The sequence below is a fragment of the Alosa pseudoharengus genome, unplaced genomic scaffold (assembly GCF_046254945.1).
Source record: "Alosa pseudoharengus isolate Yale_2024_CS ecotype anadromous, Long Island Sound unplaced genomic scaffold, YU_APseudo_1.1 YU_APseudo_1.1_scf_14, whole genome shotgun sequence".
NCBI lineage: Eukaryota > Metazoa > Chordata > Actinopteri > Clupeiformes > Clupeidae > Alosa > Alosa pseudoharengus.
In genome coordinates, this window is record NW_027468609.1 from 39,629,959 (window position 1) to 39,652,292 (window position 22,334).

Sequence of the window (22,334 nt, forward strand, 5' to 3'; positions counted from 1 at the left end):
GTCTCCTTACAGAGGAATGGCAATTTCCTCCTTGGGTTGTGCTGTAGGCTAGTCACTTGTGAAAAAGTAGAACATCTATACCCCGGCATTTATGCCTTTGGTATTTTATTTTAAAATAATCCTACTGGACTAAGTTGCAATGTCTTCATTCATTATTTTGGAATTCAAATTATTTGCTGAAATCAGGGCTCTACAGTGCGCCCATTTCACTCGCACATGTGAGTAAAAATGATGCCGTGCGAGTGAAAAAAATATTTAGGCGCACTGGTGCGAATGACTTCTAACCATGTCAATGTTTGTCTACAAAATACACCGCAACATCGAGAAACATTACTGGAGCAAACCATAGAATCACGTCGCGAATGCAGCATAAAAACTACACCTCCCATCAACGTTAGCAGTTTCGCGTTGTGACTCGCTAGTAGTCGCTTCAAATCCAAGAGCGCGCAGAAAAAGCAGAAAGTTAGACTAGCCAGCCAAGATGCAAAGATTGAAGAAATTAGTTCTTCTATCCACCGAATTCATTGGATATAGGAGGAACAGGATGAGATTCTGAGAATGCAGTGAGAGAAGGAAAGGTAACCTAACATGCCTTTTAGCCCAGTTGACGTATTGGCTGCAAATATAGCTGTAGCGAACCGGCACAAAAGTAGCCTCCAGTAATACTCCCATTTTATTCAAAGGTAGAACGCTACTGACAACTCCAGGCTTCCACGTAGTGCTGGGCGGTATACCGGTGTATATTTTCGTTATGATATTCATTTTTAATATACCGCCATACCGGTGTATTTGATTACACAACGTTTGGAACGCTGCGCCGCGCGACAGTGTTTCAGACAGGACTTTCTTCACACGCACGCATGGTGCCAATGCGAGGCATAGTGAGGGTAAACACAAAACACCTTAAGTTTTTCCCCTAGTATGACCCTTCAGACTTAATTTCTCCTTAGGTAGGAGGTTTATTTAAGGGTGCTGCACAGAACCCTTAAATTGTTTCTTTAGTTAAGGAAAAACGTTAAGGGATACTGCATTGAAAGGGATTCACCGTCACAAAAATTCTATTGAGATTGTTTAACAGCTGTAACTAGCTAGCTGGCTAGTTGGTGATGTTGTTAGTTAGCAACCCACCGAACACAGTGAAGTTTAATGTTCTTATCATTCATCTCACCTTAAGAATATTCGCTGAAATTATCCAGGTAGCAAGTAAAGCATGTTATAGACATGCACTGAGCAATACTAGCTGGCTAGTTAGAAATGATCCTGACTGTCATCAGTGAACCAAAACAAACTTTTTTGTTAATGTTTTGCCTAGCGAACCGAACCGAAGCTCATGGCAGGCTCAAGACATCCACATCCACATGAAGTTAACGTTAGCCTACCACTAACGTCATGTAAACCACACAATAACAATAAGGCATGTTTCTGATAGGCCTATTTGACAGAGTAAGCATATTAGCAGAGAGGTTTTATTTTAAATTGTATTGCAATACTTTTTGTATTGGTTTTATACAAGATGTTTGTGAAATTTGCACAGTAAAAATTCTGTATTTTGACTGCAATTGTCTTTGCATTCTGATTAGATTCTTCATTAGAATCATGAGTGGCTCTTTGTAAATAGCATCATTTTCTGGGGCCATGCAAAACTGCATTACCACTAGTCAGTGTGGAGTTATTCTACATCATGACAGTAAAATAGACCATCCTTACTCAATGTACTGCAGCAATTCCTATCCCAACTTGTAGAAAATGCTGTGAACATCTGATTATGCATGGAAAAAAAATACCGTCATATTCAGTGAAACCGTAAGAATTTTGAAAAATACCGTGATATACATTTTTGGTCATACCGCCCAGCACTACTTCCACGCATGCTTGTTTGTTTACACCGAATACAAGCTGAAGTGCAAAACGAAAGTAGGCCTAACGTATGCCTACTGCCCCCATCAATGCAGATATTTCAAATAAAAACTAAAAGTATAAAACATATATCCTTGATTAGCCTATGTTGGGTTTTGTGGAAGAGAAAATGGACTGTTTTAGTAGTAGTATTAGGCAGTATGTAGTCAGATAGGTCACCATGGGCATATTTGGATTAGCTATAGATGGATTCACAAATAAATAAATTAGCCTACATTTGGCAGGATACTTGATATACAGGCTAAATGCAAATATGGCAATATATTATATTATTTTACATTAACAAAATGTAGGAAAATAGAACAGACTGAAAATAAAGTAGGCACTGATCTTTAAAATCCTGTTTCCTGTAGCCTAAATGTTGTCAGTCATTCTTAATATTCGCAATTGGTGCACTGGCATGTTTAACTGTTAGCTGCAGTATATTATAAAAAGTTCATTAGAATAAAACTGCTGCAGACTGCACCATTTACTTTTTTGGACATGGGACATTTAGATAGATTGTTTAATTTCCAACCCTTCCTAATGTTGCTTATGCCCTGTCCCTGCAGTTCACACAGCAACTCTGTTCGCGAACATCTTTGGCTGCTTGGCTTGGTTTTGTGTGGACGCAACGCGAGGAGTAGACTTCGGCCTTTCCATGCTGTGGTTTATGCTCTTCACACCGTGCTCCTTTGTCTGTTGGTATAGACCCCTTTATGGAGCTTTCAGGTGAGTGTACAACACTTATTAGTAAGTTAGCTTATTGGTAAGATGGCCATTGCCATGACCCCCAAAAGTAGAACACACAAGTCCAAAAAGTAAAACAATTGGGCTAAAACAGGGGTCTTCAACCTTCAATCCAAGGACCCCTTGGCTGAGAGAGACACTGAGAACGGACCCCCCCCCCCCCCCCCCCCCAATTTAGGCCTGATATTCATATCTTATATTTGAAACTAATGTGTCAGTCACACTCACACCGAACACACATACACGTACATGAAATCATACATGTAACAGTGGTGCTTTATATAACTCGTTTCAATTTATTCTGTTTGTTATTGACATGTTTTCTACCTTAAGGTGATGAATCATGGGACAACTTTTTGGGCAATGTTGCTGAGCGACACTCTCCCATTGAGATTGGGCAACATAATTTTTATCTGAAAGATTTGGATACTTATGGGCAACGTTTTGAGATCATCCAATCAGAGTGCTAGCAATGAATCCCATCTGTGAACTGAATTGTCAACAAAGATGACAGCATCATGATAGTGAAGCAAGCTTTCTTTTACTGTCTATGGAAGCGAGGTTAAAGAGAGGCTTCTTATATCTTTTTACTCCGCAAAGTGTTTATGTTGAAACCCAAAATGGACACTTTACTTCACCAAATGCTTAAAAAACCAACTAACATCTATTTTTATGTGCTGAGGTTGTTAAAAAAGACATAATTTTTTTCCCAGTAAACTGTTAGCTACCATTGCTCCATTGAGATTGAATGGGATTTAGCTAACTAGCGGTGGGTTTGCTAACAAAGTTGCTAGTTGTCTGTTGGCCTCATTAGTTGCCCTGTGTTGCCGGCAACATGGTCCAAAAAATTGCCCTGTGCAATTAAAATTTTTAATTGAACTGCTTTAACCCTGTTGCAGATACTCAAGGTCCTTGCATTATTCCATGCCTCATCCCACTCCTCATCTGTAATCTCCACGCCGAGTTCTCCTTCCCATTTATCTTTTAGGTGTAAAGTGCCAGTAGTAACATATTCCTTAAGCAGTCTATAAAAGAAACCTATGGAGTGGCCTGTTTGAAGTGAAAAGAGCTGTCGCTCTATGCATGAACTGCTTTGGTCAGTAAGAATTGTTGTATCTTTTTTAATGAAATCTCTTAGTTGAAGGTATCGGAAAAAATCCTGTTTAGGAATATCATACTTTTCACTTAACTGACTAAAGGACATCAATGTATCTCCAACCAATACATCACCTAGCCTGGAGATCCCTTTAGTATTCCAGATCTGAAAACCAGTTTGGTCTTCATGAATGAGCACAGGGAGTAGGCCTTCTAATCGTGTAGCCAATATTTTAGAAAGAATCTTTAAATCTACATTTAATAAAGATATTGGCCTGTAGGAGGCACACTGCTCTGGTTGTTTTCCTTTTTTCAGAAGCAACGAAATGTTGGCCTCCCTCAGAGACGCTGGCAGGATGCCCCTTTCTAAGGAATCTTGTAACATGTTCAGCAGAGGTTCAGCTAATAGATTCTGGAATTCTTTATAAAACTCACTACTCAGCCCGTCAGGCCCAGGTGCTTTCCCAGAGTGCAATGCACTAATAGCATACAGTACCTCCTCTCTGGTTATGGGCGCATTAAGTCTGAACTTTTGATCTTCTGCCAGTTTTGGAAGACAGAGAGGAGAAAAAGGTATCCATTAAATCTGAGGTATCCTGCTTTAAGTCCGAATGGTAAAGATTTTCATAAAAGCTCCTAAATGTGTCATTTATGGCTACATAGTCAAACATCTGCTCACCTGTATCATCTATAATTGAAGGGATCATTTTAGAATCAGATTTTTTCTTTGTTAGATAAGCCAGATATCGCCCAGCCTTATCACCCTGCTCGTATAATCTTTGTTTAGCAAATCTAATTTGGGCCTCTGCATGTTCTGTTGAAAGGGAATCTAAGGCTGAGCGTAATGCAGAAATTTCTTTAAGTCTCTTTGATGAAGGTTTCATAATGTAGTCCCTTTCAGTCATCTTAAGCCTAGATTCCAAAAATGTTCTTTGGTCAGCCTGCCTGCGCCTCTTACTGGACACATACGATATGATTAGACCTCTTGCAAAGGCTTTAGAGGTTTCCCAAAGAAGTGATGGGTCTTCAGTAGAAGCTGTATTGATAGATAAAAAGGATTGGAATTCTACCGTGAAATAAGATACAAATTTGTGGTCTGTCAGAATTAAAGGGTTAAACCTCCAATATCTTGTTTGTGGGACTGGATTTCCAACTTGATACTGGATAAAAACAGCAGCATGGTCAGATATAACTGCGCTGCCTATAGAGCTACAAGTAATTGATTGAAATAAAGGTTTAGGAACAAAGAAATAGTCTATCTGTGTATGACATTTATTAACTTTTGAAAAGAAGGTATATTCTTTATCCGCTGGGTGTTGGGCCCTCCATATATCTATGTAATCTAGGTCCTCACAAAGGGCATTAATGAATTTAGAATGGTGAGAGGTGGACAATCGCCCTGCAGGATATTTGTCAATACAAGGGTTTAAATGACAGTTAAAATCTCCTCCTACAAAGCTATTCCTGACATTGAGATCGGCTAATTCAGAGAATGCTGTAGCTAGAAATTCACTAGGATGGCCAGGTGGGTAGTAAACATTCATAATGGCAATCACTTCTCCATACAATTCACCTTTGATAATGACATACCGTCCTAATTTATCTTTAATGCAGTGTGTGACTTTAAATGGTAAGTTTTTCTGGAACAAAATAGCAACTCCCCTGCTCCTTGATGTAAAAGAAGAAAAAAAATCTGATCATACCCCCCTTGCTGCAACTTTAAATGTTCTATTTCGTTTAAATGGGTCTCTTGCAACAAAGCAATATGAACCCCCTCCCGTCTAAGGTAAGTCAGTACTTTTCGCCGCTTAACAGGTGTATGGATACCATTAACATTCCAAGTACACAATTTAAGTAAAGGCATAGTCATTTTAAATCACAAAATACAACAAATAAAACCAAAATATAATCTGAGCCCACTGCCTGTACATTAAGATATAATTTGAGTGGAATGTAAGCCGAGTACTAAACATCAAACAACTAACGAACAACAAACAAACATATGCCAAACAGCATACTGGCATTAGGCCTAAAACTAAACACTGTCCTTCTCTAGTCAAGAGATGTCGAGCAAAGGGGTTCCCTAACGACAGAAGACAGATCTGCTCGGTGTGCTGCGCGGTAGCGCCTTTATCCAGCCCGTACTGTAAAGTTCAATATACTCACGTCATCGCGTGGATCTCACATGAAAGCAGTCCTCCAGAATAAAAAACAGAAAAGGAAGGGAAAAAAAATAATAGTATAGAAAATAAACAGGCAGGAAATTCTTGAGGCTTAGGAGCCACCATCACCACTGGTCAGATCGAGGGAGTCGATGTATTTCTCCACCATATCCGGATCTTGGAATAGTTTCGTTGAGCCACGGAAGGTGACTCTTAACGATGCTGGGTAGACTTGAGAGTATGTAGCTCCGATGGCTATCAGACGTTTCTTCACCCCGTCAAATCTTTTACGTTTGCGGAGAAGGGCAGCTGAGAAGTCTTGGAAGATCATCACAGTGGAATTATCGTGTTTCAAAACTTGATTTTTAGTCCCGATGTTCCACGAAGCACTCATCACCCTTTGCTTATCCTGATAATTATGGAATCTCACCAAAATCGATCGTGGTTTCTGGGCGGTGGGGAAGGGCAAGGGTGCTAGGGAGCGATGTGCTCTTTCCAGCTTAATCCTGCCTGTTTTAGTTTCGATGTTCAAGATTTTAGGTAGCCAGGATTCAAAAAAACGTGTTTGATTATCACCCTCCACACCCTCTGGTAGTCCAACAATGCGTATATTTTTCCTCCGACCTCTATTCTCCAAATCATCGACATGTTCGCTTAAATCCGCCACCTGTTGTTCTAGTGCCTTCATCTTGCTATCCATTGGGCCCACAGAATCCTCCAAAGCAGACACTCTGCCCTCCACCTCTGTAATGCGTTCACCATGACTGTCCAGCTCCTCACGATGTGCTTGCAGTAAATGTGACAGCGGACTTATTCTCGTCAATAATCTTTGATATGTTAGCAGTAATTTCTGTGATCTCCCGTTGTGCGGGTGCTAGCAAGTTATCTTCGCTAGCCTCACTGTCCTGCTGTGATGATTCTTCTAGAGTGTTCTGGTTTGCCTTCTTTTTGCGTGACATGATATCCGCCTGCCTCAAAAAGTAGGCATTTATACTCATTATATGTTACTACAGAGCTGTAAGAGTCCACAAAACTCTTTCCTTACAGGCAAAAATGATAAATTTAACGAAATAGCGCACCAGCTCAGCGTGACACAACCTTTCCTCAAGCCGCCATCTTGAAAACCCCCCGGTTTCAAGCTTTTTAAAAGTTCTGGGATGAGGGAGATTTCACCCCCGGGATTTTTTTTATTTTTTTATTTCTGGCTGCTTAACACACCATTTTAATGCAATTTGGGTGGGACAGAAATATCTTTACAGAGCAAGCAGCTCTGGCCATATCGGTTCTGGCTCACATGATGTGAACATTGCTTTAAATGCATTATCGCTTCACTACACAACACGCGAACAAGGAAAAGAAAAGAAAAAAGAATCCAATGAGGTTATGTCGCGATTTGCGATAGGCCTAGGCCTAGAGAAAAAACTGTAAGAATTTGCTTACACTGCTGTTTGGTTGTCCCAAACTTTGAGACGATCCATACTCTACGCGTTAACTGAATCTTATCAATCATGAAACCCGAACTGCGATGTTCCAAACAGAGTGACTGTAGGATGCAATGCCTAATCTCACTGCCTTTGGCATAACTGCTAAGAACAGTGTGCCTATTACTGTTAAACACCTGAAAAATATTAAGCTGCTGTTTTCTTTTCATGACTAGCACTACGCTTGAATGATTTTTGACTGAATGGAACGTTGCGTTTTTAAGTGCCAGAACTGCTTATCATATCGTGACAAAGTTTACACCAATTATCATCTTCTAATGTATCCTTATGTTGAGATTTCCATTCTCTTTGCCCTAAACATACAGTGGGCAGTGCTTCGACTTGGCCAGCTTCCCTTGCGGTCCGCGCGCGGGATCACGCGGCATCACGCGACTTTAATTTGTATTTTTCCAGTGACGCTGCAACAACCGGCAGAGGTCTCAAGTGAGCAGGGTGTCTCGTAAAAAGAAATGGAACTGGAAAACCCTACACAGACTTTACTACAGACTTTAGCAGACTGGTTTAGAAATAATTTAATAGCTAGAAATAGGCCTGCCCTGCCCTAATAAAGAAATATTTGGTTAACGGCGAGTGAATCCCGTTTGCAGCCGTAGAAGAAACACAGGACAAATTAAACATTCTGGTTTTCTCCGAGTGCAACGATGATAGACAGACATCATTTGGACAAAATATAGAGCATATTAACCTCCGTTGCTCAGCCAAATGCCTTCCTGTTACGTCCTGGTATCACGGAGTTACAGGCGATAAACAATGTTTGATGGTCACAAGTTTACTTCATTAGAGTTTATTTTTTTGATTATTAAAGAGTGTTTTTCAAGGCTTGACTTCGTGCTTATTCAGAAGTGCATTTAGTGCTCTCCCCAATCCCAGACGTTCACATTGCATGTTTGTTTGTAATGGATGCAACCGCGAGATACACTTGTCATAGGCGCCGATACCGTGGGTGCTCCGTCTCTCGGGCACCCACTGAAAACATCGAGCACCCACGTGTGCCAGCTTACAGCCCCGGCTAAATTTATATTAATTTAAAATCAAACATCGCAGTTTATGTTAAATTCAGCATCTCTCATAATGTGATTGGATATGTTGCTGTCAATTCCCTACTCCATATACTAACCACCAATGAGAGAGTCTCTCGTATGAAAATTCCTGACACTTCCCACCTGAAGAATTAACGCAAGGCTTTGTCGGGTCTTCAGCCCTGAATGTTTAAAATGTATATAGCCCTGAATATCATTTTAAAAGTAGTCTGACAAAGCTTATTGTTTTGTGACACATCTAAACACTGGTACCTCATAGAACGTCTATAACATAGCCTAGGTGGTCGCAACTCACAAAAGTAAAGCAGATAGAAAGAACTCACGCAAATCTAGCCTACAACACGCAGACAGCTTTATGCGCAGGGGAGAGAGCGCGTATCTGTGAGGCCAAGCCTCACCAAGTAGCCCGTTTGTTTACAACTAACATTACATTTAATTAAACTGCTTATAGGCTATGCCGAAATAGTTTCAACATTTTGAATATCAGTGTCGGGTGAATTAGGAAATGCCTTATGGCTGAAAGCTGCTTGACCCTGTCAAGCAATAACCATACAAAAAATTAAAAACAGATGACATGATGCACGTCACTGACATAATGAGCAAATAATATAGCCTAGATATTCCAATATATTCGAATACATGTGTTTATTATGGCCGCCGCTAGCGAAGCGGTCATATAGGGATTGTTTTTTTGTTTTGTTTGTTTTTTTTGGGTTTTTTTCCCCCAGTCATGTACTTCCTGAAATTTTGGTCAACGATACCCGGGGCACCGAAACACCGGGGCACATGAAATTTGGTGGGTATGTAGCCCCACTAGACTTTTACGGAAAAAAATGTTTTGGTTCCCGGGGGCCACTCCCCCTCCGCGCTGGGCCCCCCGAAACCCAAAAAATTCAGTTTTTCCTAAATAACTACCTGAACCGCGGCACCGAGGATGAAGAAATGTTTATGGTATGTTGGTCTCAAGGGCCCACATCAACCTAGCCCATAATCACTCATTTGTGATTTGCACCCCCCCGGTAAAAAATGAAAATGCAATATCATTCTGCTTTAATCGCCCCTCTCTTCAGTAAAGACGTTCAGAACTGCATTTTTTATGTGTATGATTAACCTGACATTATCTGGGGGTATGCCAAGTTTCGTAGAATTTCATCCATGGGGAGGTCTAAAAAATTAAGTTATGTGTACATTTAGTGACTGTACACTCATTGGCCTGTAGATGGTGGTGCACACATATACACACGCACACACACACACAGGCACGTATACCATCAGTATCGGCAATTAGAACGGCCGATACATAATTGCAAATTCAGTAGGATTAAAGGAAAACCAAATATTCATCATAATAATAATTTGGCTGCATTTCCAGTATTGGCGTCACGTAGTCGTTTGTCCAGTAGATGGCGCATCGTTGCAGTGAGAAGTAATTTTGTTGGAAGTTAATCTAAAGTGGGTTGGAAAGACACTACGCTTCCTACAAGGACAAGACTGTACAGTAGTTTGCCGCAGAGAACGTCTAAGGGTAGGATGATTTCTGCATGACATGTAATTCCCATTTCCTCTTGAAGCCGAAATAAATCTGAGAATGTTTATCGGACATGCTTGTTTTTTACTGCAGGTAGGCTACGTTAATCCTATCAATAGCAGAACGTAGGTAAAATAATGTTACCGTTAGCATGGTTGAGTGATGGAGGCCAATTTGATTATGACCGCCGCGCAGCGAAGCCCCCCCCCCCCCGCTGGACTGGACCCCCCGAAAGGTGGGGTTGTATAAAATGAATTTTACATGTGAAATCTATGAACTAATCATGTTTTGGTACTTGTTGTCTAGCACAGCAGTCCCCAACCACCGGGCCGCAGGACATTCCTAACCGGGCCGTAGCCTACGACATGAGTTTAAAAAAATGCATGCAAACTAAACTAAATTTAATTCGCAATAATGTCACGTTTTTACATGGCTTAGGCCTATATGCAGTTGTTTGATTGCACGCATGTTTGCATTTTGCAAGGTCTATTTTCTTACGTCTGTCTGTCCCGCCTTCAACACTTGAGCGCTGCGCAGCCTCAGGTCAGCTCAAATCACTTGATCAGTTCTTGGCGAACAGTAGTGTCACACGAAGTTAGCTAAACTGCTAGAATGAGCAACAAAAAACAAGCATCTTTAGCAGGTCACTGGCCAGAGTGTTTGAGTTGCGAGAGCCGCTGCAGAGATTTCTTACAGAAAAAAAGTCACCGTTAGCTGCACATTTTATGATGAGGACTGGGTTTCAAAACTCGCTTACCTGTGTGACATATTCGGGTTGCTTAATGACCTCAACCTGTCACTCCAGGGGAGAATGACGACTGTCTTTAAACTGGCAGATAAAGTCGCTGCATTTAAAGCCAAGCTTGATTTGTGGGGACGACGAGTGGACCAGGGTGTATTTAATATGTTCCAAACAGTAGTGGGGGTTTTGGGAGAGACTGAGGCAGGGCCCTTTCTCTCGCAGCTGGTGCGCGATCACCTTGAGTTTGAGCGTTACTTCCCATCCTCCAAACAAAGATCCACGGCAAACCAATGAGTGGGTCCGCAACTCATTTGTCAATATCCCGAATAGTCCTAACTTGTCAGCGCAGGAGGAAGAGCAGTTGATCGAAATTGCAAATGACGGTGGTCTTAAGAGTGTGTATAAGGAAACCTCTCTGGCGGGTTTTTGGATCAAAACCAAAGCAGAATATCCCGAGATAGCCGTAAAAGCGCTGAAAACGTTTCCCACCACGTATCTATGCGAGGCCGGGTTTTCGGCAATGACTGCAACTAAGACCAAATTGCGCAATCGACTGGACATTTCAAACACACTGAGGGTGTCACTGTCTTCCATCACCCCCAGATGGAAGCTTCTTGTTGCAGGGAAACAAGCAGGGCTCCCACTGATTATATTCGTAATGCACATTTAGTTCCCATGTTTTGTTCCCATATTTTGTTAAGCATGTTCACACTTATAGATGTAGCTTCAAGTTGTTCAATATTCATAGTTCATATTGTTCAATTTTCACTTCTTTAAGTTCACGTTTTTCACAAGAGATCGTTACCTTCACTGTTCATACATAACTGGAGCTAGTTCTTTTCAAGTAATGCATGCACAACACATATGGAACATGGAACCCCCGAACCCCCCCGCCGCCGGTCCGTGAAAAAAAAATAGGAATCAAACCGGTCCATGGTACATAAAAGGTTGGGGACCCCTGGTCTAGCAGATACCAGTGAGAATTGAGTGTGGATAATGCAATTTAGAGAGACAGAATCCTATAGGCCTTTCAGCGTGATTTATTTTTGTGGAAAAAATGTGCTGGACTGGGCGGCGGTCATATTTTGTACCGCTCTGCGTTACAAATTCTAGTTTTAGAGTGGATATTTTTGAGCAATTTTGACAGCCTTAGTCCACTGTAGGCTACGCCAATCGTCTATTAACACCTTCCACCTAACCCCGGTGAGTGGGGGTCGCTATAATGCGTGTGAAATAGCACCATTGAGTAGCCTATGCGAAATAGCCTTAAAATCGTTCCGGTGTTGTGTGCCTTCTGGTTTCTCCACCTACTGGTTTCCTTGCGCATGCATGCGCTGCAGCAGTTGTCAGACATTCCCAAACAAGTTGTTTTAGGCGGTTTGAAGTCGCTTTTCATACGCCATGAGCGCTCGGCTACATTACAGCCACTCGGACAAAAGACATGTAAAAAATATATGTTTTGAAAACTAGCATTAAACTGGATTCGATCCCGCAAAAGCAACACACGCGTGACTCTCTCCATCCTGATTCCCTACTCTTTGAGCCAACTAATATGTTACGCGAATCAATTAACTATTGTAGGCTACCATTAATTAATAACGTAGGCAACACCCAGGTAACATGTTGTCCAGGCTATCTGAAACAAGGGGTTGCCTCTCATCTACAACAACTGGTTACCTTGGGCTGCTACAGTCGTCAGTGCACTGTGCACAGTAGGCCTATGCTACTCTTTGTGGTTGATCAACTAAAAATAAAAGATGTATTTGGTGATGACTTTATTGTAGGCCTAGTAGACCTAAATTCTGAGAAATGAAATGGTACGAGAAACGATCTACATAGCGCACCAGACCGCGATGTCTTCAAGGGTTGAATGAAGAGAGTTTGCAAAAATTTGTGTATTTTTCAAGTCAATAAACATTCTTAATTTTTTAATGTCTTTGTCAGGGAACGTCTGACTTTTAAAAAACCATAGGCCTGGTAGTCGCTCAGACAAGGAGTTATAAGATAAAGGCAATACCATTTGTGTCACCTAATGCAGTTCAGTGAATTAGCAAGATACCATCAGAAGGCAACAATCATAAAGCACAGTGCGCGCGCGCGCTCTCTCTCCCCTGCGCATAAAGCTGTCTGCGTGTTGTAGGCTAGATTTGCTTGAGTTCTTTCTATCTGCTTTACTTTTGTGAGTTGTGACCACCTAGGCTATGTTATAGACGTTCTATGAGGTACCAGTGTTTAGCTGTGTCACAAAACAATAAGCTTTGTCAGACTACTTTTAAAATGATATTCAGGGCTATATACATTTTAAACATTCAGGGCTGAAGACCCGACAAAGCCTTGCGTTAATTCTTCAGGTGGGAAGTGTCAGGAATTTTCATACGAGAGACGCTCTCATTGGTGGTTAGTATATGAAGTAGGGAATGGACAGCAACATATCCAATCACATTATGAGAGATGCTGAATTTAACATAAACTGCGATGTTTGATTTTAAATGAATGTAAATTTAGCCGGGACTGTAAGCTGGCACACGTGGGTGCTCGATGTTTTCAGTGGGTGCCCGAGAGACGGAGCACCCACGGTATCGGCGCCTATGACAAGTGTATCTCGCGGTTGCATCCATTACAAACAAACATGCAATGTGAACGTCTGGGATTGGGGAGAGCACTAAATGCTCTTCTGAATAAGCACGAAGTCAAGCCTTTAAATTAAAAACACTCTTTAATAATCAAAAAAATAAACAGCGGGGGGAAGTTAAAATACGTGAGAAACACGGAAAAAGTTGGCATGCATTGTTTCGGTCCCCGTGCACAGCGATTATTTGTCATATTATTAATCACATATGATTATTTGTGAAATTGTGCAAACAGGCGCAACACATTTGAAAAGGAAGGACTGGTAGCATGCAAGCTCATGGGAAAGATTGATTTAAGAATGTTATCACAGTGTGTGGCTGTGGCGCAAAGCAGCGCGGGCGGAAGACAGCGACAATTGGCAGGGGAGGGTAATGTCTTTTTTTAACAATTCTGTCGGAGGGTCATTGAACAATTTCTAGCAGGCAAGTGAGGGTCATGCAACTTTTGACTGAAGCACTCAAAATTCCTCCGGTGGCCCCTTCAATAAATAACGAACAGTCCCTAGATTGCTGCTGGGCTATATGTCTTGGTTCATGTCTGTTAACAACTCATTGCCGTCAAACGCGTAGCCTCTCTCGCGGTTGCATCCATTACAAACAAACATGCAATGTGAACGTCTGGGATTGGGAAGAGCACTAAATGCTCTACTGAATAAGCACAAAGTCAAACCTTTAAATGAAAAACACTCTTTAATAATCAAAAAAATAAACCGCTAATGAAGTAAACTTGTGACCACCAAAAATCGTTTATCGCCTGTAACTCCGTGATAACAGGACGTAACAGGAAGGCATTTGGCTGAGCAACGGAGGTTAATATGCTCTATATTTTGTCCAAATGATGTCTGTCTATCATCGTTGCACTCGGAGAATACCAGAATGTTTAATTTGTCCTGCGTTTCTTCTACGGCTGCAAACGGGATTCACTCGCAGTTAACCAAATATTTCTTTATTAGGGCAGGGCAGGCATATTTCTGGCTATTAAATTATTTCTAAACCAGTCTGCTAAAGTCTGTAGTGAAGTCTGTGTAGGGTTTTCCAGGCTCCATTTCTTTTTACGAGACACCCAGCTCACTTGAGCCATCTACCGGTTGTTTGGGTTGTTGCAGCGTCTCACTGGGAAAATACAAATTAAAGCCGCGTGATCCCACGCGCGGACCGCGAGTGAAGCTGGCCAAGTCGAAGCACTGCCCACTGTAGTGCGAAGGACGGAAGATGATTAATAACTGAATAAAAAGGCCTAGCCTAAATGAATAAAGAGTAAGGCAAAACAAATAGCCTAGTAGCCTAATAAAACATAGGCCTACGGATTGATGCAGTATCTTTGCAACATTATTAAATTAATCTGTCACCATATGCCTACGTTTGCAAAGAGGAGAAAATTTTAATTTGATTCACAATGAAACGTTACATTTAATTTACATGTTAACGATGAGTAGTTTTGGTTGTTGTTGGTGGCGTTATTGCATCCCTTTTATGAATGCAAAATTGTTCCCTCGCGATTGGAAGCTCCTGTTGCCGCATAGGCTACGCATTTCAAAACATCGCAACGTGAAATGCCACAAAAAGCTGTTTATGAATAGGTCTTAGTGAGTTAGGAGTCCTCTCGACTTCTTTTAAGCTGTCCCAGACTTAGGTAGCCTGACAAGCCAGATCCACATTAAAATGTAGGGTCTGGGCACTCACCGTTCGCAGTGCTCAGTCCGAGGGGCGGGATAATCGGTTGTCTTTCAAATTCCCTCTGCACGCAATAGGACAGCGCTGAGTCCCATGCGTTTTCCCATCAGCGGAGCTAGTTGGCTAGTTCAAACTTTTGCCAACTTAAAACAAGCTTAACTCGTGTCACACTGTTGGCCAAAAGCAACATCCATCTTCTTTGTTTTCAAGTAGCAGGGAATTCAAGCCAAACCGTTGCAACTCTGCCATCAATCATTATGTTAAACCCGCGACCCGCGTTAAAAAACGACTCTATACACGATTTGATTGGCCTGATAGAAGTTTAATTTTTCGAGCTCACAAGCCAACAGAGAGTTGCTAGACTAGCCCTGGAAGCAAATGTAATTTGCTGCCGCTAGGGTGCGTCTAGATTTCTAGGCTAAGACTAAGGTGCTACTTTTAGGTCTAAAATGCTTCGTGAATTACTTTTAGTAAGGACTCCTAAAGTTAGGAGTGACACGCCCATTATTTTTAGGAGTTGCTCCTAAATTCGCTAGTTAGGAGCTACTTTTAGCCTTAAAATTTTTTGTGAATACGGCCCCTGAATAAAAAGGCCTAGCCTAAATGAATATGGATTGTTGTAGTATCTTTGTAACATTATTAAATTAATATGTTACTATGCCTACGTTTGCAAAAGAGAACATTTTAATTTGATTCACAATAATGTTACATTTAATTTACATGTTGACAATGAGTAGCCTAGTTTTGGTTGTTGTTGGTAGCGTTATTGCATGTTAGTTATGCCTACAATGCAAAATTGCTTCCTCACGATTGGAAGCTCCTGTAGCTGCATAGGATTTCAAAACACGGCTAAATGCCACAAAAGCAGGTTTGTGAATAGGTCTGTGAGTTAGGAGTCCTCTCGACTTCTTTTAAGCTGTCACAGAGGTGGGAAGGTGTGATTTGTTGGGGGCAGGGCCGGATTAACTGGGCACAAATGTCTGATGGCCTCCCCTTGCCCCCCAGCCAACGTGAATCGGGTGGTCAGTTAATAGGCCAATATCGTGAAGATTTTTCTTGCCATCTAAGGCACAAGCGCATCTGTGAGGCCAAGCCTCACCAAGTAGCCCTTTTGTTTACAACTAACATTACATTTAATTAAACTGCTTATAGGCTATGCCAAAATAGTTTTCAACATTTTGAATATTAGTGTCGGGTGAATTAGGAAATGTTCTCAAAGTAGCCTTATGGCTGAAAGCTGCTTGGGATCCCCCCTGTCAAGCAATATAACCATACAAACGCGCGGCCTACACTCATTGTTTCAAAAGGAGTAATTTCGGCTTTGTCGGAACTGAAGAGCTGTGGACGGCACAGCAGGGCATGCCCAATGAAAATAAATTAACGCAACGCAACACAACACAGACCCCGCTTCTCTCGCGTCAGTCACTGAAATGAACGAAACACAGAACCCGCTTCTCTCGCGGCAGTAACTGACAGTAGCCTAGAATAAATGCATGGGGAAAAACACTTCCCCATGACAAAGACATCGTAAAACACTGAAAGTTAATATTTTGTCACTAGCAACATACATCTGTCCTTTGTCAAATGTGTTACGTTCCAAGTAGCCTAGTGCGTAATTCTGCTTCATAAAGTTGAACAAATACATTTGCTTATTTCACAGAAAAATATAAATAGCCAGTTTAGGGTCTGCAGAGTTGGTAAGGTAGGCCAACTTGGAGTGAACATACAGACAGCGGAAATTCTTTCTCTAGTAGCTGAGTAGCCTGAGTAGGCAGGTGCGCACGTAGACATAAGGCCGAACATGCAAGCGCCAATGAATCGTGCTCACGACAATCACGCCGTTAAACTTAAATAGGTCAACATCACTCTAAGTACGCCTTCAAGCAAGGAAAACAATGATTTGAAGACATCTGTTTCGTTGGAAGGGCAAGGGGGGTAGCAACAGGGCAACACAGAGACAGGCCCAATGGCAGGGCTGTTATCGGAGTATTAAAATATGGGACATTCTACGGGAAGACATTAAAATGGCAAGACAGCGGGGGAAAGTTAAAATACGTGATAAACACGGAAAAAGTTGGCATGCATTGTTTTGGTCCCCGTGCACAGGGATTATTTGCATTCAGAGGCATTGTTATACCTTATCTGCATTCAGAGGCGTTGAAAGTGTGATTGTGATTGATAGGCCTACTGTAAGCCATTGGTTCCAAAAGGAGATTTTATTTGGGTCGCCAGCATAGCCTATAGGTGCAATTTATCAGGGGTGGGTAGTGGACATGTAACGCACATGAGTGTAAAAATATTTTTTTTTCGAGGAAGGCAGCTTTCCATATTCCTTTTTCAAAACGGTACTTCTACTCTTACTCAAGTGCATTTTTGAGCCGGTAATCTACTCTTTAATCCGCTACATTTTCAATTGCCTTTCGTTACGAGTACAAGTTCATTGGAGGAGAAAGTATCTTGAGGGAGAAAAGCGCACCTCTCCCTCCCTCAGTGCATAATGGCATGGGAGAATTACAGGGCTTCAGAATGCATTGCTACATTTCCCCACGATTATAAAAGTAATGACTGGCCTATGTAGCTTACAACACGGAAGTAGATATATATATCTAACAGCTCAGTTAACGCAATGACGTCCTGCCAGCTGCTGCATCTTCTGGTAAGACTGCCAGAGTAGCAACGAGACGAGAAGTAGCCTATGTAGACACGGAAACTTTCGTCTATAGGCCTATTCATTTCTGGCCAGCACCGTTCAACAATCACATTGGGCAAGGAAAGTAGGCCTACAACTTAATTTACAAGCAAAGCAAATGCACTGGAAATTGAGCACACAAGTTAGAAAAAACCTTCATTTAGCCTCAATGTTGCAGGACATGACACAAGACGGTCAGCTGAGAAAATAGATAGCCTGCTCTGTCGCTCTGTCCGAGTGATATGCCTAAATATAATATAAGTTAGTCAGGTGCAGAGAATAGAACCTGGTGTTTAAAGCCACCTGAGGTGAATGTTACAAGAGGTGGGATGGTTACATATCCAGGATGATGATGCATTAATCCTAATTTAGTGTCAGAAAGTTCACATAGTCCAGCGTAGGAAATGGAATTGTTCAGGGGATTAGGAGTTGTCATAGGGCAAGTGGTGGCTCGGCAGTAGGGGCCAGGAATCCGGGCAGAGTTGTCATAGGGCAGGTGGTGGGTTTCTAGGCTGTACGGGCCAGGAATCCAGGTAGGGGGACAGTAATAGGCGATGATAGGGCAGTCAGAGGGATGGGACTTCAGGTGAGATGAGTGAGATGATGGCCAAGCACACGGGTGGCTGATGACTGGTGATGGTATACCTCACAAGTGAGGTAAGGAGGAAGAAAGAGAGATGTAGAGTGGGTTAGTATTACTGAAAATAAAAATGTTTAATGTCAATAAGTAAATCAATGGTACTATATTGTTACAGTATACCATAGTGAGAATAGGCAAGAGAGGGAGAGAGAGGAGAAAGAGGGGGAGCTGTACGGCGTGGCACATGAAAAGTCCATGACAGCACTATGCTATAGCAGCATTACTAAGGCATGGTGAGGGGTAGTCGACACCAGCGCAGGTATGGTCAGTGACCACTATCGCATTCATGACTGGTGTGCCAGAGGACACAGCAGCGTGGTCCATTCCAAAAATCCCTGAGGTGGGTGAAGTTCCACACCACACCATACCTAACTATGGGAGGCAGTAATAGGGAGGGTGTCTGCTAATCAAATTGAGGGAGAGATTATTCCAGAGGAGGGGTGCACGATAGCAGAAAGCTCTGCCTCCTAACTGTAGTTTTTGAGATTTTTGGAATTACAAGAAGGTCAGTATTCTGTGATCGTAGCGGTCTGGGTGGGTTATATGGGACTAGGAGATCTTTAATATATTCTGGTGCCTGGCCATTTATGGCTTTCTATGTTACAAGTAATATTTTGAAGTCAATGCGACTTTTAACAGGGAGCTAGTGTAGGGATGCTAGGATAGGGGAAATATGTTCCTATTTTTTAGTTCTAGTGAGTGTGCGAGCAGCTGCATTTTGCTTGTAGACGCAAGCCAGCAATATTTCTGATGATTTATTGGCGTGAAGTTTCATGCACAATGACAAACAGGAGTGCAACATTCTCGAAAAACAGCCAGGTGGACTGCCGTAGCAGTGTCTGTGTTTACAGTTTGCATAGCCTACCGCTTTATTCTTCTCCATAGTTTGATATACCAAAACTCCGAAGTAATTCCACATTGAACTTCTCAAGTTATTAGGGCCTATCACTCGTCTCTCTCATGTCTCACAGGTTGATCGCGTTGTCCTCCATTTTTTTGGCAAAACACGAGCAGCACAGCAGCTGATTGAAAAAGCTGTTTCCGGTGCGTAAAATTGGTGGGAATTTTCTTTTTAGCTTTCGCAATGCTTACTGCACTTCGGAATTCTTTTATATTCTTATATTCTTGTTTGTGAATTTTGTTACATCTATCCTTTTTTATTTGTTTAATTTGTTTAAAATGAATAGTGTAGATATTTGGTTAAAATTGATTCCCTATTTTAGTTTTCGAAACTTGTGTTGTTTGGTCCAATCGATTGTGCAATCGATTTTCAAACGTAAAGTGACAGCCCTACTTGTGGATCAGGATAGTGGAAGATCACTATATGTAGCCTGTGATAAGGATAGGATATCCCTCATCTTTTTAGGACCTAAAACCATGACTTCTGTTTGGCTAAAATCAGGTTTTATAGAAAGGTATAGTTGTGTATCATCAGCTTAAGAATGGAAATCAATGCCATGTTTCCTAATTTCAGAGCCTAGGGGAAAAGGAGAACAGGGGCCCTAGTACTGAGCCTTGAGGCACCCCGTATTTTACTATAGTCTGGGTAGATAGTTTATTGTGAACCTGTACAAATCGTTGGTGGTTAGAAAGGTATGATCTAAACCAGGCGAGTGCTGAGTCTTTAATGCCTATCAAATTTTCAAGCCTGTGAAGTAGTAGGTCATGGTCTATGGTGTCAAAGGCAGCACTGAGGTCCAGAAGGACCAATATTGATATATATCCATTATTGGCAGCAATGAGGAGATCTGAAACCAGACTGATATAATTATTGGATTTTGTTCATATGCAAGAAGGCACTAATTTGTTTGGACACTAGTATTTTTGACATAAAATGAGATTAGATATAGGCCTATAGTTGGCTAGGTTGTTAGGATCAAGGCTAGGTTTTTTGAGGGATGGCTTAATAACAGATAACTTAAATGACTGTGGTACATGCCCTGATACCAGTGAATTATTTATAATCTGGAACAAAGCATTGTCCAAGAAAGGGAGAGCAGTCTTAAGAAGATGGGTAGGAATAGGGTCTAGTAGACTAGTTGTAGATTTTGATGAGGAAATTGTGGAAGTGAGGTCTAATATGTTGATAGGTGTAAATTAATTCAATGTTGTTCGAGGTCTCATCTGTGATTCTATTATGTTTTCGCTATTGTTCAGCAATGGAGTATGAATATTTGGTGAGACTGATTGGTTATTAATCTTTTCTCTAATTGTTTCAATTTTGTCATTGAAAAAGTTCATGAAGTCATTACTGTTTAGGCTTATCGGGATAGATTGGGTTACTTCGGTATGGCTCTTCGTCAGACGGGAGATTGTGGTAAAGAGAAATTTTGTATTATTTTTATTTTCTTCAGTCAGCGAGGAATAGTAGGCTGGCTTTGCCTCGTTAAGTGCTTTTTTGTAGGTGATAAGGCTATCTCTGCATGTTTGGCGAAAGACTTCCAATTTAGTGGTGCGCCATTTTTGTTCTAGTTTACACGCTTTTTGTTTGAGGGTTTTTGTCTGCGTGGTATACCATGGAGCACATCTTACTTGTTTTCTTATTTTTTTTATAATGGTTTTGTGTGTGACACGCATTTCAATTCGTTCACACGCTCACACGCCACTCCTTGCTCTGACGCTCACACGCCACACCTTGTATTGCTGTTGTACCTAAATTAAAAACTTTCAGATGGGAGCCACCAACCCCAGTGCTGGAGCCTATACCACCCCCCCCCCCCCCCCCATATGAGGCTGACTTCTGCACTTCAGAAGACATGCTACGCCACTAGCTCCCCTCCCCCAGCTTATTTCCATGACAGTAGCCAGCAGAGACACGCCAGAAAAATTCCCGACACTTATTCAATAATGAAAATATTATTCAACAATCTCCCTCGGAGTGCAGTGCCCATAATTTGCATCGAACGCTACAGGGGTAAATTGAGTCAAAAAACACTTAAAGTGTCGTGAATATTTTCCTTCCCATATTAAAATCACGACACGAAGACACGAATCAATCAGAAGGACATAGTAGGCTATACAATATAAAAGTTTCTTGATTGACTGATTCACTGATTCTTGAGATAAGGGACAAAACATGTCCCCCATCAAAATGTTGCAATTTCCCTTAAAAAACAATAAATTATTTAATTTAAAAAGGCTTTAAAAGTTGGATATGAAAGACTTGTGTATGTTTAGACTCTTAGTTTTGGCTATGTTTTTATTATTTCATAGTAATTTCATAAAATACCGGCACTGTACTATGAAAGCCCATGCAAATGAACTCGTCCTCTGCAGAGGTTACAGTATCAAACTGCAAAAATAAAGCGTTTTAAAATGCTTAATATGATTATGAGGTTAATTGCATAATATGATTATGAGGTTAATTGGCTTAATGAAATGGCTTAATAAAATATCACAAAATACTTAAAGTGAACATTGCATTATTTTATACGTTAACAACAGCCTTTCAAAATATGTCCTCAATTCATGTCAACTCCGTCAGATATTTTTCAAATTCGAAATTAATCAGGCATATTTTGGTCAGCTTTAACCCTGAGGACCCCCTTTGACTTCTTTCTGTTGATGGATGCAGCAGTCCAACACATGTTCTTGTAAGTGTTTTTAAAAAAATAAATATTCAGCAAACAAGTTGAAATCCCTGTGGTCACAGCTTTCATGTGTCAACACTGTCTTCAAAGTAGAGCTGAATTCAATCAAGAAGTTTGAAATAAAAGTTGGTATTTTGGTTTAGTTTAGTGGCAGCTGGCAACTGAGGAAAATCAAAATGGCTACCATCTACTACACATGATTAAAGGAACCATATGTAAGATTGTGGCCAAAACTGGTATTGCAGTCACTTTCAAATTACTGTAGAGCGGTGTATCCCCTCCCCCCTCGAGGTTGCCAACCCGGATGCCGAAACACTACTGACTTTGTGATTATAGATGGGTAGAGGGTGGCGCATCAGGCCAAAACACAACATGACATGACAAAACACAACATCA

General features: G+C 41.4%; 1 protein-coding gene across 2 annotated transcripts in view; it reads left to right on the forward strand.

Annotated features, from left to right (window-relative positions):
* scamp1 (secretory carrier membrane protein 1) overlaps positions 1 to 22,334 on the forward strand; it is a 74,309-nt gene that overhangs the window by 41,003 nt on the left and 10,972 nt on the right. For both annotated transcript variants that reach the window (XM_076284915.1, XM_076284916.1), the window contains exon 6: positions 2,469 to 2,628. In XM_076284915.1, coding sequence (XP_076141030.1) covers positions 2,469 to 2,628 — 160 coding nt within the window. The remainder of the gene's footprint in view (positions 1 to 2,468; positions 2,629 to 22,334) is intronic.